Source organism: Pleurodeles waltl, chromosome 1_1 (assembly GCF_031143425.1).
Source record: "Pleurodeles waltl isolate 20211129_DDA chromosome 1_1, aPleWal1.hap1.20221129, whole genome shotgun sequence".
In the NCBI taxonomy this organism is placed as follows: Eukaryota; Metazoa; Chordata; class Amphibia; order Caudata; family Salamandridae; genus Pleurodeles; species Pleurodeles waltl.
In genome coordinates, this window is record NC_090436.1 from 907,831,628 (window position 1) to 907,850,117 (window position 18,490).

Here is an 18,490-nt window from a genome sequence, read left to right on the forward strand (position 1 = left end):
TTAAACTGAGTGGCATGTTTGCAAAGGACGGCAATCAGGTAACCAGAATAAGTGTCCATTACTGTCCAAGCGTAATGACACCCGCAACTAGTCGGTAGTGGCCCAATGTAATCAATCTGCCATATCTGCCCCGGCAACTTCCCTCTTCCCAACTGACTTTTGACAGTTTGCGGAACTGATCTCTGTTGTGGTTGTTGTCAAATAGGACACTGCATGATCAAATCTAGGGGAATGTACATCTCTCTAGTATCTGCCCTCCTATTAGTGGCCTTCTCTCCCAGATGTCCACATTTTTGGTGCGCCATCTTAGCCATCCCCACCAAGTCTGAATCCTATGTAGCCACTTAAGCCTCTAAGATTTTGGCTTTGTCGTCTGCAAGAGAATTAAACCGTTGTTCTATTAAGTCGGTGGGACAGTTGGCATCTACATGATACACATTAACAGTACTTTGCTCTAGCATTTCCCAAATTACTTGCTACTATTCTTTTCCTGACACCTCCTCTGAATGTATTTGCCAATTATGTGCATTCCATGTGGGAAGCCAGGTGGCTAACCCATTGGTAGTAGACCAAGAATCAGTATAAATGTGACAGGTCCCAGGCAATTCTTGTTTCAGTGCCTAATATACAGCATACAATTCTGCATATTGACTGCTCTCCCCTTCTCTTGTAGTGGATGGCAACTTTTGGGTGACTGGGTTATACGACACTGCCTTCCAGTGTCTTTTGGCCCCCACATTCTTGGTTGAACCATTAGTAAACCGTACATGATTCCTATCTTCAGGGGACAAGGATTAAATTGTCTCACCCCACCTCACTGGTAACTCTGGTACCCACACTCCACTGGTATCTCTGGAACCTCCTGCACCCTCTCATCATCCTGTAGTGGGCCTGTGCCACCTGTTCATGCAGGGCTGCTGTCCCTGCTGGTCCCACTCCGGCCGTGTCCAGTGTGTACCACTTCCACCAAATTATATTGGCCTCTTGTGCAAGTCCTATTTGGTGAATTTTAGGTGAACTCATCACCCACTGCATTTCTCAGGTCTCAGAATCACAATATGACCTATGGTAATTTGCTCAGTATCCACTAGAGCCCAGTAACATGCAAGTAACCTTTCCTCAAAGTGAGTATATCGGTCTCCAGTATCTGGTATCTTTTTGGTCCAGAAACTCAGGGGGCACCCTCTTTCTTCCCTGTTTTTGTCACATACTCCAATTTGCAAATTCTCCCTGAACAGTTACATGTAACTCAGTGTCTCCCTCCTGTACTGTCCATAAGTGAAAGCCTGCTGAATCCCCTCCTTTGCCAAGTGAGACACACACTGCTGCTACTCTCCCCATTCAAACTCATGTTTCTTTCTTGTCATTTTGTACAAAGGGGCCAAAATCTGACTCAAGTGGGGGAAGTGCTTTCTCCAAAAAGACAAACAGTCCAATAAATCGCTGAGTCTCCTGCTTATTATGGGGAGTGGCACATTCTAATATCTTTTGTTTTGCCTGCGGCAGCCCCTCTCTATGTCCCTGATTCCAGTGGGTTTCTAGAAACCTCACATTTTGAGAGGTCCTTGTGTCTTATCTGGATTAATCATTCACCCTTTGCTCTGCAAGAGTTACACAACCCTGTCGAACTGAGTCTGCACCTGTTCTTGTGTCTCTCCCTGCATCATCACATCATCAATATAATGAGACATGTGCACCCATAGAATAACAGATATGTCATCCAGGTGTTCTTCCAGCAGCCGCTGACAGATGGTGGGGCTATGTACAGACCTTTGGGGGAATCTTGGCATTTGGAATTGTCTGCCGTTCCACGAGAAAGCAAATTGCTCCTTACTCTCAAGGGCCAATGTTATAGAAAAGAAAGCATTAGCAATATCCATGGTAGCATACCAGGTCCCTTTATGTTTTTGTATTTTGTCAATCAAAGTGAAGGCGTCAAGGACTGCAGCAGTGAAAGCGGGCGTATATTTGTTCAAGTTGGGGAAATCAATAGTCGTTCTATAGCACCCATCCGATAAACTCATGGGCCACAGAGGATTGTTCCATTCAGTGGTGACTGGAGCCTTCACAGCTGTCTCCTTCAACTCCTGTATCGTCTCACTTATGTCCTCATAGCCTCCCAGAATTCAGTATTGTTTTAAACTAACCACTTTGCTTGCTGGGGGAACATTCACTGAGGGTATCTTCAGTTGACCCACCCTTGCTGCTGCCACTGAAATATAGTTCATTGATCCAAACTAATAACAACCACCATCCAAGTACAAAGTCATCCCCTTCAGAATGTCAATTCCCAGAATAGACTCTAGGAGGGGTACAATCAAAACAGTATCTTCTCTTTTTGGTCTTCTCCTTATTTTCATTTGAACACTAGTCTGCACTGTGGGGGTTTGCTTTCCACCCAAACCTGTGATGATGTAGTGCGGACCTGTAAACTTTTTTGAATTTCAATAAATTAAAGAGGCCACCGCTCCAGTGTCAACTAAGGCTCAAACCTGTTAAACATTTTTGTGCTTCCAGTGAATTTCTAAATCAACATGGGGTCTGTCATCTTTACGAGCCTATCTCTGTACCGGAGCGTGGCCTGTTTCCTAATCTGATTTAAACCTGTCAACTTTTGCCCAAGTCAGGTCTGTATATACACTCTCATATCTGCAAGGAGATTCCTCCCCATCCCTGTTTTCAGCCGTTAACCAATCGCTGTCCAAATCTTCCTCCTCTTTCCCTCGTGAAGAGACATTTGTCTCCGTCTATTTTCCTTCCTCCTGCATCTAAAGCTGGCCCTGATTCACTTGTTTACTATCCTGCTTATTCACTTTCCTGCTGCCGTCCTTTCTTTCCAGCCCTCGCATACGGTACATCTCCCACAAACTTTTGATATCTGTCCTATCAATCTGCTCCTTGTTAACACCATCCTTCATAATGCTACAAACATGTCTCTCCTAGCTACTCTGTTATTATCTGTGCGACCCTCAAACCTCTGGGCTCTCTCAGGTTTTGTTCAGTCTCCAAGCTCTCCTAACTCGCAAACTGCCTCTAGAACATCTTTCACTGCCTGACCTGTCTGATTAATTAGGAGAGTCACTATTGCCTGCTTGTAAGCTGGAGGAGCAAGACGAATAATTTTATTTCGCCCTGACACAGAGAGCAGTCTGTCTAACAGATGGTGAGCATCACCCAGGAAAATAGTAGGTTTCATTCCCTCCTCCTTAATTCTCTGCATTGCATCGCTTAAGGTGTACCAGGGCTTGTCATTTTGTGGCCATTCCGATTCTGTAGGATACAAATGGATAAACCCCACAGCTGCTTTCTGCAACAGGGTGATCTGTTGGTTACCCTGATAACCCCTAAACTGCTCCAGTGTTATGGGGTCAGTGCTAACGGTACAAACCTAGGAGCATCTTCTATATCTAACATTACTCCAGAGGCTCCTGTGTCAAAGAATCGCACCCTCAGTGTAAGTAATGTTTCCCAGGACCTCTGCTTGAATCTGTCTATGACATCATTGACTTCCTGTTGTGTATCATCTTCTAGGGAGTGCATCTCAACACCCCCTCCCCCCCAGTTTTGTGAGGTGCCTGTATTTTCTGTCTAAATATAGGCTGTATACAAACCTTTTTCTGTTCGTCTGGTTCACACTGGCTCCCACCTTTCTTAACTGACTCATCACTTGAATCAATAAAATCAGTAGCGTCCCAAATTTCTGGATCCTAATTTAACCCTGCATTAGCAATAGCTAAATGAACTCTCTTTTGATTGACTCGACCCCTGAGTTTCCAATATTTGTATTGGGCAATGCGAACAGCTGCCTTTTTGAGAAAAGATTGATAAGTATCCTCTTTATCTTGCAATAACTTATTCTGACAAGACAGCATGGTTACGTTATTTTTAGCTTCAACTAGCTGCCTCCCTAATTGCGGGTTTTCTTGTTCTAACTGTACATACCTTTCATGCATTTTTCTATAAGCAGACAACAAGATTCAGCCCCGTCTGCATAAAGTAGGTAGATGACATCCCCGTTTACTGGCACTTTCTGTAAACAGAGTAAAACTGTTTTTGGCTTAGTATTGAAAAGACATCTGTCCCAATTTTCACATAATCCTGCTCCACAAGACCATTAGTTTGCAAGAACATCATAGGGTGACGTTTTGCCAATTATTTTTTACTTTAAAGTTTTTCACTTCGTATCCTGCCAACTAAGCCAAATTGTTCTGCTTAGCTTCAAAATAAGAGGGAACAAGGCTAAAGAATGGCAAGAATGCAGCACTCTTAGTCTGAGTAATAAATTTATTAAGGCACTTCTTTGGGCTCAAGCAGAAGTATATAAAAATATTAACGTGAGCATTTAACTTGAATGCAGCAAAACGCGTGCAGATGCTAAAATAATCAGTTGAATAATAATAAACAGAAAAAGTGGTGTGTATGTGTATGTGTGTATGTGTGTATAGCTGGTCTTATATACAGAGCTCTCAATCTGCTGGTGCCAGTGCGGGATTAAGACCAAACACCCTAATATTATTTCACAAATTGCACTGCACTCCCAGAGAAGATGTATAGCAATATTTATTTTATGAAGATAACATCTTGTGGCAGATACTTTTTAAAGCATTTAATCAGATCCCACACCGCGTTTCAACTTTCGTCTTCCTCAGATGGTTCTGATTAGCAGTCGCACGTTGTTGAAATTAGCCTGCCTTTTGATCACTTTGGACACTAACACTACAAGTACCAGGATGCCTCTGCATAATCAAAAAGCAGCCTAATTGCAACAACGTGCGACTGCTAATCAGAACCACCTGAGGAAGACAAAAGTTGAAACGCGGTGTGGGATCTGATTAAATGCTTTAAAAGGAATCTTTCACAAGATGTTATATTCATAAAATAAATATTGCTATACATCACCTCTGGGAGTGCAGCACAATTTGTGAAATAAAATACATCCATGCACACAGCAAAGCTAGATAATTAAGAAAAATGCATCACCATGGGGGATCGAATCCAACATCATCCTTGTCCTTGCCAACTTCAAGCTTTGGAACCCTGGACAGATGAGACAGGAGAAATATTACCCGATTGGACTATGATTTCTTTTTCGAGCAGTGCATTCACCCTCGAAAATGAGTTCCTTCTGCCTCCGTGCCAAGTTTCCCCACCTTATACACCTTATATACACATGGTGAGCGACAGGAGGGCTCCAAACCCTTTACTGAACATAGCAGAGTCTCGCAAGCAAGATGCATGTGGTAGCGTATGCACTCCCTGGCTCGACCCTCAAAATAAATGTGATGGCAGAGCCCCAGAGAAGAATCTCCCCTCACCTTTTTTTGTTTTGTTCTAAAAGAGCCCATCTGTACTGCGTGAGGTTGACAGCACAGGAGGGGTAACCTCTGCAATAAAACCTCATTTTACAAAGGGCAGGTCTCTTGTTCTTTTAGGGGTCACTTCTCACCTACAATTTCTATGTCGCATGCTTCATCATCAAGTCCTTACCCGGTACATTTGACGATACTGGGTTTTTCACCCCTTTTCTTTGTTGTTACGGGACTGGGAGAAAGAAGGTTAAAAATGCCTACGTTTGCTGGGCTCTTTTTCTTTAGGAAGACCACCTTTGGCATCACAGGAATGGTGCATTTTTCGAGAGCTTATTGGCCCCAGGAACATCACCCATCACAGCAGTAGGGTCAGTTGACCCTTGACCTCTGTCAGTCGACCCTTGACCTTTGTCAGTCTCCCCGTGTAATCACATTCATCCGTCTCAAAACAGACTACTCCCTTTCTGATGCTTTACCATAGATTTAGTTTAATAATTACTAAATTTTTCCACCTACCTACTCTGCTTAATTAATTTGCCATTTTCTATTAAAGGCATGAATCTCCAAAAAGCGGTCTATTCTTAGGTTACTGTTGGAAAATTAAGCCAAAGTAGTATTGAGGGAAGAGATTATGAGATCTTTTAATTCACGGTGTTCCAATACCTTCCACCTAGCACTTGGAAGTCTAAACATGTGGATCTATATTGGCACCCACACTATAATATTACTACCAAGGACAGGTAAATAACATTTGGTTTGTTCCATAGCCTTATAGCTTTTCTTAATTTAATTCCGAATTTGAAAATAAAACGGTTCCTTTGTATTTGCAGGTATTGCACCCCAAGATACATGGATTATGAAGATTTGGAACGCAAATACTGGAAGAATTTAACATTTGTAGCTCCAATATATGGGGCAGATGTGAATGGAAGCCTGTACGATGAAGTAAGTTTCTCTTACTGTAAAGGTTTTACTGTTCTATGAAATAATTAGTTATCTGCACACCCAGAAATAATTACAAGCATTTGCAAAGCATTGGGTCTCTCATTTGCTCGAGTTAGAGCTATTAACGTTGTTAATTCCTCGACTTTTAATGCCACATAAATTGAAAATAAAAAGTGAAACTGCTGACATAAGCGAGCCGATCCAAAGCGCCATGGCACCATGTGCATGAGCACGAAGGAAAGACACAAAAAAAATAAGTTTGCTCGCAGTACGTGTTGGCAATCGTGCAGTTATCCATGTAACAGGGGTAGTCTGGAAGGGGGTAACAAAACTGCCCCAAGGAGGGACAAACGTAAAGCATTATCCAATGATGAGAAAGGATTTTTGAAAGGCAAGCCCACGAGTGAAATTGATGGGCGTGCGTTGGGCGTGATTAAAAGCCCACAATGCTTACAACAGGTCAAATCACTTGCACGCTTGACGTAAGAAAAGCTGCATTTGTAGCTCATCTCGCAGCTCTCCTCTGCTTGTCAGTTTGCTTCTTTATAAAAATACCTATTTTATTTCATTTATATATGGTGCTTGCTTCTTCGCAGAGGCAGGTAGAAGTTGAGCCTTATACATTTTTCCTTAGTGTTATTCTAGCATTCTCTTTTGAACCTCTAGCACTCTGTAAACGGCATTCTATTAAGTGTTGCTTCCCTTTATTTTTGATGTGGGATGCTGTTCTGTATTGCTATGCTGCGCATATCCTGCCATCTAGTGATTTGGTAAAGAAGTGCAGGTAGTTTTCTCCGAGTTGTTTCCCGCCATCAATTTTAACGCAAGCATTTTTTTATAGATCTCTTTTATTATTGTTTTCAATATTCAAGCAATAATACAGGAAGAGAAAAACGTTAGCCATACCCAACCAATTGACATAGAATAGCAGGCCATCACAGTTTCTGAATGAAACTGCAAAAATGCGTTGGGTTGGATGACAGGGAAGCGAGCAGACAGACATCTCACAGTTGCTGTGGTGGACCTGGGTTTGGAGTCAATAAGTATTTTAGTGAATCGAGTGTGGTACGCAAGCGACGTCTATTTCCTCTTCGGCGATTCAGAGGGATTCTTCCCAGAACACTCCCTTGCAAAAGAAACAGGGCAATGTGTGCATTTTTTATATCTGTGTTCAAATGAAATTATTCTGAATGCGCTGTTATAATACCTTTGCGGTGTACAAGGAAAATGTATAACACTCCGGTGTGTTGCAGCCCATTCTCAATAAAACACAGAAAACAAATTATGGCATAACTTCCATAATTAAAAGTAAAACAATCTGGTTATGTATTGTCACTTGGCCTACCATTTTCCAAAACGTATGTAGCAACTTTCTTTGCTTCATTTTTCCATCAACCTTTTTCAGTTGAGATTGTCAGTTTTATGTTACCACTGAGGGTTGTCATTGTAATATAGATCGCACAATTCAAAAGCACCAAATCTACCTGAATCTTACAAGGTCGTATGGGAGTGCTACTACTTAATTCCTTGGGGCTTACACGATCAAACAGGTTACATCAGTTGTACATGCCCAGGTTTCTGGGTGCAGTGGTTCTGTTGGCATAGAAAGACTTAACTGTATGACTGGTGAATTGCCTTCCCTGAGGTCATGAGATAACTGTCATTGCAGTAAATGCCATCTGCTACCAAGCAGCTAGAATCAGCAGTAAGCCCTCCCACATTCAAAAGGTTTTATCTCTGAAATCCCATAATTAATTATATTCATAAATGCATCCCTTTTTCTATATAATTAGTCTGCCAATATCTGAACATTTTTACCATGAAATTATTGTTTTACATAAACTCATTGCACATAAACATACAGGGAGTGCAGAATTATTAGGCAAATGAGTATTTTGACCACATCATCCTCTTTATGCATGTTGTCTTACTCCAAGCTGTATAGGCTCGAAAGCCTACTACCAATTAAGCATATTAGGTGATGTGCATCTCTGTAATGAGAAGGGGTGTGGTCTAATGACATCAACACCCTATATCAGGTGTGCATAATTATTAGGCAACTTCCTTTCCTTTGGCAAAATGGGTCAAAAGAAGGACTTGACAGGCTCAGAAAAGTCAAAAATAGTGAGATATCTTGCAGAGGGATGCAGCACTCTTAAAATTGCAAAGCTTCTGAAGCGTGATCATCGAACAATCAAGCGTTTCATTCAAAATAGTCAACAGGGTCGCAAGAAGCGTGTGGAAAAACCAAGGCGCAAAATAACTGCCCATGAACTGAGAAAAGTCAAGCGTGCAGCTGCCACAATGCCACTTGCCACCAGTTTGGCCATATTTCAGAGCTGCAACATCACTGGAGTGCCCAAAAGCACAAGGTGTGCAATACTCAGAGACATGGCCAAGGTAAGAAAGGCTGAAAGACGACCACCACTGAACAAGACACACAAGCTGAAACGTCAAGACTGGGCCAAGAAATATCTCAAGACTGATTTTTCTAAGGTTTTATGGACTGATGAAATGAGAGAGAGTCTTGATGGGCCAGATGGATGGGCCCGTGGCTGGATTGGTAAAGGGCAGAGAGCTCCAGTCCGACTCAGACGCCAGCAAGGTGGAGGTGGAGTACTGGTTTGGGCTGGTATCATCAAAGATGAGCTTGTGGGGCCTTTTCGGGTTGAGGATGGAGTCAAGCTCAACTCCCAGTCCTACTGCCAGTTCCTGGAAGACACCTTCTTCAAGCAGTGGTACAGGAAGAAGTCTGCATCCTTCAAGAAAAACATGATTTTCATGCAGGACAATGCTCCATCACACGCGTCCAAGTACTCCACAGCGTGGCTGGCAAGAAAGGGTATAAAAGAAGGAAATCTAATGACATGGCCTCCTTGTTCACCTGATCTGAACCCCATTGAGAACCTGTGGTCCATCATCAAATGTGAGATTTACAAGGAGGGAAAACAGTACACCTCTCTGAACAGTGTCTGGGAGGCTGTGGTTGCTGCTGCACGCAATGTTGATGGTGAACAGATCAAAACACTGACAGAATCCATGGATGGCAGGCTTTTGAGTGTCCTTGCAAAGAAAGGTGGCTATATTGGTCACTGATTTGTTTTTGTTTTGTTTTTGAATGTCAGAAATGTATATTTGTGAATGTTGAGATGTTATATTGGTTTCACTGGTAATAATGAATAATTGAAATGGGTATATATATTATTTTTTTTAAGTTGCCTAATAATTATGCACAGTAATAGTCACCTGCACACACAGATATCCCCCCAACATAGCTAAAACTAAAAACAAACTAAAAACTACTTCCAAAAATATTCAGCTTTGATATTAATGAGTTTTTTGGGTTCATTGAGAACATGATTGTTGTTCAATAATAAAATTAATCCTCAAAAATACAACTTGCCTAATAATTCTGCACTCCCTGTAAGCTGATCGTTTTCATAAACTGAATTTCTGTCCTATGTACTTACATGTACTACTGTCTCGCGCACAGATTTTCTGTTTCTTACCCATTTGTAATTGTAATCAAATATAAGGGATGTCTTCCTATGACAGGGACTTCCACACTATTATGTCACAGATGAGCAGAATGATGTAATGAATCAGCCACTAATGTACGAGGGACAGTAAACACGATGTCTACGAAATGCCACTCTTTTTCTAGGTAAAGCATGTATAGCGCATATAGCACCAATAATGCCACAGTTTGTCATATTCGAATGACAGTGATATCAGAATGTTGCAGAAGTTCCCACAGCATGTCGTGGACGGGCATATTATACTAAAGATAGCAAATAGTATGTCCAAATGTGTGGACCGCTAATGCCAGGGGTAGCCAGAATGTCAACAGGAACGCTCATGGTATGTCATGAGTTGACCACTATTATGCTAATCATAACGAGAAAGTTACCAATAGAACCCGCAATATGTAAAGGATGAGTCACTGTTATGCCATGGATAGCCTGAGCGAGCGAGTGAGTGAATGAATGAAACGTTTATAGAGCACATGATTATCTGAGTCGGGTGTCCCGGAGTTGTACTAGATGGAAAACAACTTTTAGAGACAAAAAAAAGCAAAAAAACAGGATTTTAGTGCTTTACAGAATTTGGAATGGCTGGATCCCGAGTGGAGATCTCACGGAAGTGAATTCCACAGGCTAGGGGTGAGATAGGAAAAAGCCCTACTTCCCAGCCAAGCAAGTACATGAAACACAAGGAAGAATGTCTAACAGATTAGCCTCTGTGGACCTCAAAGCTCAGAGGGGGACATGCCGCATTATTATTTTTTTGGGGGGGACTGCAGTACCTGAGATCTTTACTTGTAATTAGTTAATGAATGATAAAGAGTTTTAGTAGCACTTTTCCGAACCAGTAGCCAGCGAACTGCTCTTCAAGCCTCTGTTATTGAGCAAAAATGAGGAAAACACAGAAGTACTCTTATCACCAATTTTAATAAATAGTAATAACTGCAGGGATTCATTTGAAAGACCCAAATACAGAGTTTTCGTTAATCCGGTATGATAGTACTTTTGCTCAAACAACTTTCTACACTCATTAGCCAAGAGGGGGAGGGCTTTACTTAGCATGCGTAAAAAGTAGAAATAAGATGCCATGATTATAATAATTAGATTCTTCAGTGAAAGTACTGTCTACAAATACGGCCAGGTTTTTAATAGATTCTCTTTAGGCATGAGAAAACGGGGAATACCCCCCCCCCCCAATCTGATCAATTAACTCATGCGTGGCTATGACTTTGAATTGTTACACTGGACAGACTGTTGCCTGCAGACAGGTCTTTCCATAAGTCGCTCTCCCACACTACAGTTTTATTCTTTAATGAGAACCTCACTGTCAGTTGTCTAATACGTAATTTTAATACACAATTCACTAGCTAATAAAAGGCATCTAGAAAAATACAGCATCTGCAATGGAAAAACACATAATGTGCAAAACATCATTCTTTAACATTTGGATGATGTGCCCATCAGACGTCTTTCTGTCCTATTTTGTTCATTAATGATTGTAGTGCCAAAGCATTTCAGGTATGCAGTTGGCCTTAAGAGGGTGCCTCAAGCTTTTTGACCACACAATTAATATCATCTACCCACAGACTGGGAGCAGCAATGTAGGTAATGCCCTTTCAAGTTTAGCATTAAAGAATTAATTATCATCCACATGTAAATGCGTATCTCTCTCCTGGTTAACAGCCAGTGAAATACTACATATCCTCCCTATGTGAACATTGTCGCTTGTTGTGCCTAGAATGGCATGCCCAGAGCCAATTAAGTCAAAACCCCTCTAGCATATGCCAAGTAGATCCCTGAATGTGTGGATTCTTGCCATTTTTATGCAGCTTCCTCCCCAGCTGTCGGTTGTGTTTTCTGTATCTGATAGAGACTTCTAGCTGTAGATTACTTACTTTTGATCTTCCCAAGCATCAGACTGGATCTGTAAACTTTTCTGAGCAATAACCCTTGCATGTGCAGTCTGGTGGCTCCATTTGGCACCAGTGACATTGTTGGTGCCAGATGTGACGTCGAGACCACCTATACAGGCGCCACCCAGGCAGGCGTGCACCAGTTTTTTTCTTTGAGCGCCAGTTAGTGCAGATCTGGGGAGAGCTACACTGCTGTTGCTTTTTGACAGGCCTTTTTTTTTTTTTTTACATTTTGTTGAGTTTTTTTCTCAAGTGTGTTGAGATGTCTTCGAGGAAGGCTGGGTTCAAACCTTGTGGTGCCTGTCACCGTGCCATGTGGGTCACTGATCTCTATCTCATTTGCCTGTGGTGCCTCGAGCGTGACCACAACTCAGTCGTGCTCGGACTGCTGGCCATGGCACTGAAGGCTTTGAGGGAGCCGCACCTTAAGCTGCTTGCAGCCTGGCAATCAGTAACACTGGCGTGCGCCACTCCGAGAAAGTCTTGGTTTCGGTCGAGAAGGTCGCAGGACCAATCTCAGAGCACCATGTCCTCTTCCTCCCATTTGAGGTTCTTAGGACAGTTGGGAAGGAGGCATAGGAAGAACAAGAACAAGTTCAAGAGGACTTTACCTCATCTGTCGGCTGACAGGATAAGCGTGGAAAATCAGCATTCCCGGCACGGTTCTTCAGAGCCCATCAGCCAGTTCGACTCCGCTCCTACCACCTTTTCCGGGAGCCGAAACGACCCCGCTCAGATAAAGAAGTTCTACCAGGCCATGTGTTGCGTATTGGAGTGGGCTAATCGCTCTGGTGTACCTTTGGGCCACGCAGAGTCAGATGAATTGCCAATCGATCAACGCCGGTGGCTTCGGCTCATGGATCCGTCAGACGGGATGGATCGGATTCTGGATTCAAACTGATGCCGGTTGTATCAAGGGTAACCTTCCCCAGCACTAGTCACGACACCAATGCTCCCAGCAGCACCTACCGGCAGTGCTAGCCCCATAAATATGTAGTAGGAGGGTCACTGGATCCTTTAGAACACTAGCTAGAAAGATCTATGGACTGGTACGAGGAGCTAGGAGAAGCCAGTGGTCTGGACACCTCTCCTGACACTGGCTTGCTCCCCCCCTGTGGCTACGAAGGAGGGAGCATCCTATGCGATGGTAGTAGGTAGGGCAGCGAAGGTCCTCAACCTTCAGCTGCCCTCACTGGCTGTCAAGACCAACATCTTTAGCCTGGTGCTTCTACATCTCAACCCCTTTTGCCCTTCAGTGAGGCACTTAGACGTCCTGCTGGGAACTTGGTCCAAGCCCAGCACAGGTGTTTTTCTTAATAGGACTATTGCCTGCCACCATCGACCAGCCTCGGGTGACCCTAGCTTTCTCAGCCAACCCACCACCCCATAGAACTTGGTTGTCCAAGCCTGTACGTCCCATGGCCCCTTCCTTCTGCTCCCCTGGATAGGGAATCCATGAGGCTGGGCCAGCTTGGAAAGAAATTATTTCCTTCCACCAGCCTGGCACGGAGGTCGGTGAACACCTCATGCTTATTCGGCTTTTTCTCCCATACTATTAGGTACACAATTGCACAAGTGCCACCTCAGGTCCCGGAGGAGGCCCAGGCCATCCTCATCAGTGAAAGACAGTAGAAACGCAGCTGAGTTTACCATACGGCGTGACTTAGACACAACTGACTTGCTGGGTAGAGCGGTTGTGTCGACAGTGGCCCTAAAGCGCCACGCCTGGCTGAGGGCATCTGGCTTTTCTTGAGATTTTTAGGCAAATCTGATGGATATGCCATTTGATGGCACTCACTTGTTTGGCGAGAAGGCAAACTCGGGGCTGGAGCACTTTAAAGATTCTTGGGCTACAGCCAAGTCCTTGGGCCTCTCAGCAACCCGCCTCGATCAACTGCCTTTTGCCCCTTTCGTGGATACGGAAGGGGCGTGGTGCCGCACCAGCCCTATGCCAGCCATCGTCCCATGCAACTAACCCAGGGTATGCGAGGACATGGGCACGGTGTCTTCAAACCTAGAGGGTCTGCAGGCTATACGTTGACTACCACACAGCCCCCGGCAACTGCAGCCTCTAAGCCCTCCTGGTTTGCATCTGCAGGACCATGCTTGCCCATTTGGAGGGAGAATATACCACCATCTCCTCCACAGGAAGTCAGTAACATCAGACACGTGGGTACTGCAGATCATTAGGAAGGGCTGTGCCTTTCCTTTTTAATACTGACCTTCTCCTATTCCACCTATGTTCGAATGGCTAGTGGAGGATCATATGTGTCTGCTAGAAAGGGTCCCAATATGAGAAGTAGGCAGTGGTTGTTATTCCTGCTACTTCCTGGTATCCAAAAAGAACAAGGGTTTTCACCCTATTCTAGACTTATGGACTGTAAATCTCTTCTTCAAGAAGAAGGTCAAGATGGTCGTGTTGGCTCAGGTCTTGTCTACCCTAGACTTAGAAAATTAGTTGGTTACGCTAGACTTACAGAATGTGTATTTCTATATCCCCATCCAACTGGCCCACAGGCTTTACTTGCAGTTCAACACTTTCAGTTATCCATGCTGCCTTTTGGCATTACAATTCCTCCTCGGATGTTCACCAAGGTGAAGGCGGAGGTTGCAGCTTATCTGCGCAGGTTAGGGGTTTCAGTCTTCCCATACCTCTGCGACTGGCTGTTAAAGGCAAGTTCATCCCAGGCTGTTGTCTCCCACCTCCAGACTGAGGCGCACCTCCTGCACTTGCTGGGGTCCACTATAAACATGCAGAAGTCACACCTGACTCCCTCTCAGACCCTATCTTTCATCAGAGCATTTTTGCACACAGTGCAATTTCAGGCTTATCCTCCAGTACAGCGAGTCTAGGCTATTCAAGCTATGATACCAATGTTTCAGCCTCTGTCCTGGATTTCGATTAGAATGACTCTGAGGCTGCTGGGCCTCGTGGCCTCCTGCATCCTGCTTGTTAAACATACCACATGGCATATACAGGCTCTGCTGTGGGGCCTGTAGTTCCAGTGGGCGCAGCATCAGGGAAATCTCTGACATGATCCAGTTCTCTGAGTGAACTGGGAAAGACCTGCAGTGGTGGTTAACAATCCACGATTGGGTCAGAGGCAGGCTTCTCTCCCTTCCCCAACCAGACCGCACAGTAGTGAAAAATGTGTCACTTCTGGGATGGGGAAGTCATCTGGGAGAGGTAGAGATCAGAGGACTCTGGTCTTTTGCGGAATCCGGGCTCTACATCAACATGTTGGAGCTCAGGGCGATCCGACTAGCGTTTAAAGCATTTCTTCCCTCAATCAGGAGGAACTTAGTGCAGGTTTTTATGGACAACAACACCACCCTGTGGTACTGCAATGAGTGGGGTGGATTTGTGGACCCTTTGTCAAGAGGGCCTGCGTCTTTGGACATGGCTGGAACAGCAGGGCATAACACTGATGGTTCAGCACCTGGCAGGTTCTCTGAACGCCAGGATGGACAAACTCAGCCGCCGATACCTGGCGGATCACGAGTGGCATCTCCATTTGAAGGTAGTACAAGGTCTCTTTCAGCAATGGGGAAGAGTCTTGGTTACACCTATTCGCCTCCGAAGGAAGAGAGCGCACAATGTCCGCAGTATTGTGCGTTGAAGTTTCCAAGGCAGCACTCTCTTGGCAACGCTTTTCTTAACAAGTTGAGTTTAGGTCTCCTGTACACCTTTCCGCTCACACTACTCCTGCTCAGAGTTCTCAAAAAGATCAAGAATGACTGGGCCCAAGTAATCCTTGGGGCTCCCTATTGGGCATGGAGAGCCTGGTATCCCGAGCTTCTGAAAGTGAGCATCCATCCTCCAATCAGTCTGCCCTTTCAGGATGATCTTCTGTCGCAGCAGCAAAGGAAGGGTTCTCCACCCAAACCAGTAATCTCTGCGCCTTCATGTGTGGAGATTGAGTGGCAGCAGTTGAAAGCTTTCCACCTTCCTCCCAAAGTCTTTAGTGTTATCTTGACAGCCAGGCGTTTCTCCACAAAAACAGTATATGCCTGCCATTGGCAAAACTTTGTAAGTGATTGTACAGAGAAGTCCATAGATCCTCCCTCTTTCTTTACCTGATACTCTTCTTTTCATTCTTTATCTTGCCCAACAGGTTCCTCTTTGGGGACACTGAAGGGGTATCTCACTGCGCTATCAGCCTTTTTGTGGCTGCCTGATCAAACCCTCTCTTTTCAAAACCCCTATTGTAAATGGGTTTCTTAAAGGGCTTGTAAATATGTTTCCTCCTTTGTCATGCCTGAGTAGGATCTCAATGTAATTTTCTCATATCTCATGTGCGCTCCTTTCAAGCCATTGCACAACTGTCCCTTTCGACTTCTCATCATCAAGAGAGCTTTCTTAGTGGCAATAACATCTGCCCGGAGGGTGAGGTGAGTGAGATACAGACCTAATCGTCCAAACCACGATATCTCACTGTTTTTTCAGAAAAGGTGGTGCTATGCATCTGTGCCTGTTTCCTCCCCAAGGTGGGGAGTCCATTCTATCTAGGTCAAACTGTCATCTTGCCCACCTTCTTTGCTCCCTTACATCTCTTTAAGGAAGAGGAGCGACTCCACCAGCTGGACCCAGAAAGAGCATTGTTGTTCTATCTTGACCGCACAAAAGAGTTCCGGGTGGACGACCAACTCTTTGTGGGGTATGTGGGAGCAAAGAAGGGACATGCAATACGGAAACTGACCATTTCGCGCAGGTTCGTTCTCTGTGTTAAGATTTGCTGCTCCCTGGCTAAGAAGCAGCCTCCCAAGGGCTTATGGGCCCATTCTACCAGAGGAAATGCTGCAACCATGTCGTTAGCAAGTGGAGTCCCAGTCTTGGACGTCTGTCAGGCAGCAATGTGGGCATCCCTTACACATGTTTCCTAAACACTACTGCCTGGACAGTTGGGTCCGCAGAGATGGGCATTTCACCCGTTTGGTTCACAGCCCACCGCCAGAAAGATGTGGCTTGGGTATCTAGTCAAAGGTTAGAATCTTCTGCTAAAAGTCTCTATCAGATGAACAAGTTACTTGCCTTCATAGCGCATTATCTGGTAGAGACTCAATATAGCTGCAGATTCCTTACACCACCCATGCCTCCTCACAATGCAGACTTGTTACTAGGATTAGGGTGGATTCTTTTTCAGGGCCCTAGTTATGACACACATTGCACCAGTTCTTATCATGGCTTTGTGCTTCTGGCGTGGAAAGTTATGGTAAAAGTAACTGATGCCCGCACGCCTGGGTGGTGCCTATATAGGTGGCCATGATGTCATATCCGGAACCAACAATGCCACGCGGCGCAAAATGGAGCCACCTGATGGCGTTTGCTAGAGGATTGCTCAGCAAAAGTTTCCAGCTCTAGCATGATGTCTGGGAAGATCAAAGTAAAAGGAATCTACAGCTAGGGAGAGGCTCTACCAGATAATGCATCACCGAAGGTAAGTGTTCAACGGTGTTATTACTAACTGATGTCTACAAGAAAGAATCATGTGTCACTTAGCGTAGCTGTTAAGCCTTTGTTTTTCCACGTTAAGTATTTAAATTTGTTTCCAGACATTGTCAGTATTGTCCTGGATTCGCTGGTCACCCTCCCCCATCTAGCTACACTCCCCGCTACCTCCCTTTGCCTGAAACAAATCTGCAATAGCCATCATCCACATGTTCAACCAACGGTGTCTGTTCAGTGCTCTTGAACCCCTAGCAAACACTTCCCTCCCTGTATTTCAAATTTAGTGCCCTCGGTTTCTGGTTTAGTGCCACAAATGTTTTCTAGGGCCATCTGACCTGCTAAATGTAATCTGGGAATCTGAATCTCTTCAGTTTCTTGTTGGGGACCTGTGCTCTCTGAGCTTGCTGCAGGATTGCATCTCTGACTCTGCAATTCAGGAATCATGCTATTGTAACTTTCGGCAGAGCGGCAGTGAACGCCCTTTACATTGAAGAATGCAGTGAGGCCTCTAGGTTTAAAAGTTTGCCTCATACAGCCCACCTGAACTCTCCCGACTGCTGTTCCATGCTGTTTGGAAACCCTTCGAAACGTAGGTCATTTCCTCGGCTCCATTATTTTAGTCATGAGGGGCTGACGCTCATTTGCTGTTCGGTCACATTCCCCTTGCTGCTCTACATCTTTTTCCATTCTTTTAGTACATCCCTACAATTTCTTTTAAAGTATGTTAGTAAAAAGTTCACATCAAGTAAGACAGTGTTTGTAGTCTTGTTTCAAATGCTGCTGCTCTGGTCGCTGCTGTAGCATTCAGGATGAGGGCCACCTATCTGTCGATGAGTCCACACATTTCTGAACTACATGCGTCTTCGTAGCTCTATCCCCTCTGGTTACAGCGGCAGGCTATGTCCATCTTGTTACTTTTTGTCCGTCTTGTCTGTCCCCATTTTTTTGCATCTAGCATCTGCCTCTCAAATCAACAATGGTATGTCTTTATTTGACCAGTCCTGCAGCGCCAAACTGGAGCCCTCCTGGCTCAGTCTTTTCTTTTTCCACAACATAGTCTCTTATGCAACGATGGCCCTGACACGTCATACCCCTACTGCTCCTTTGTAGGCGCTTTGCCACCAGGTATGCCTTGTTTTGCCTTCTTTGACATTTAGTTACTTCTCGACACATGGTCACCTATTTGATGTGCTTGTTTGCACCTTCCATCTCTCTTTTGCACTTAATCTGTTTTAGGTCTGGAGCACCTTTGTGAGTGCTGGGCCATGTCTCCCCTGCCACAGTTCCTATATGTTGCCGTCATCTTTGCAGAGTGTGAGCCCCTGTTCACGTTGGGCCTCTTCACCATTG

The 18,490-nt window shown here is 44.5% G+C and overlaps 1 protein-coding gene across 2 annotated transcripts in view; it reads left to right on the forward strand.

Annotated features, from left to right (window-relative positions):
* The window catches only part of KDM4C (lysine demethylase 4C), a 1,395,856-nt gene that overhangs the window by 150,378 nt on the left and 1,226,988 nt on the right, over positions 1-18,490 (forward strand). For both annotated transcript variants that reach the window (XM_069230128.1, XM_069230129.1), the window contains exon 4: positions 6,140-6,254. In XM_069230128.1, the coding sequence (XP_069086229.1) occupies positions 6,140-6,254 (115 nt within the window). The remainder of the gene's footprint in view (positions 1-6,139; positions 6,255-18,490) is intronic.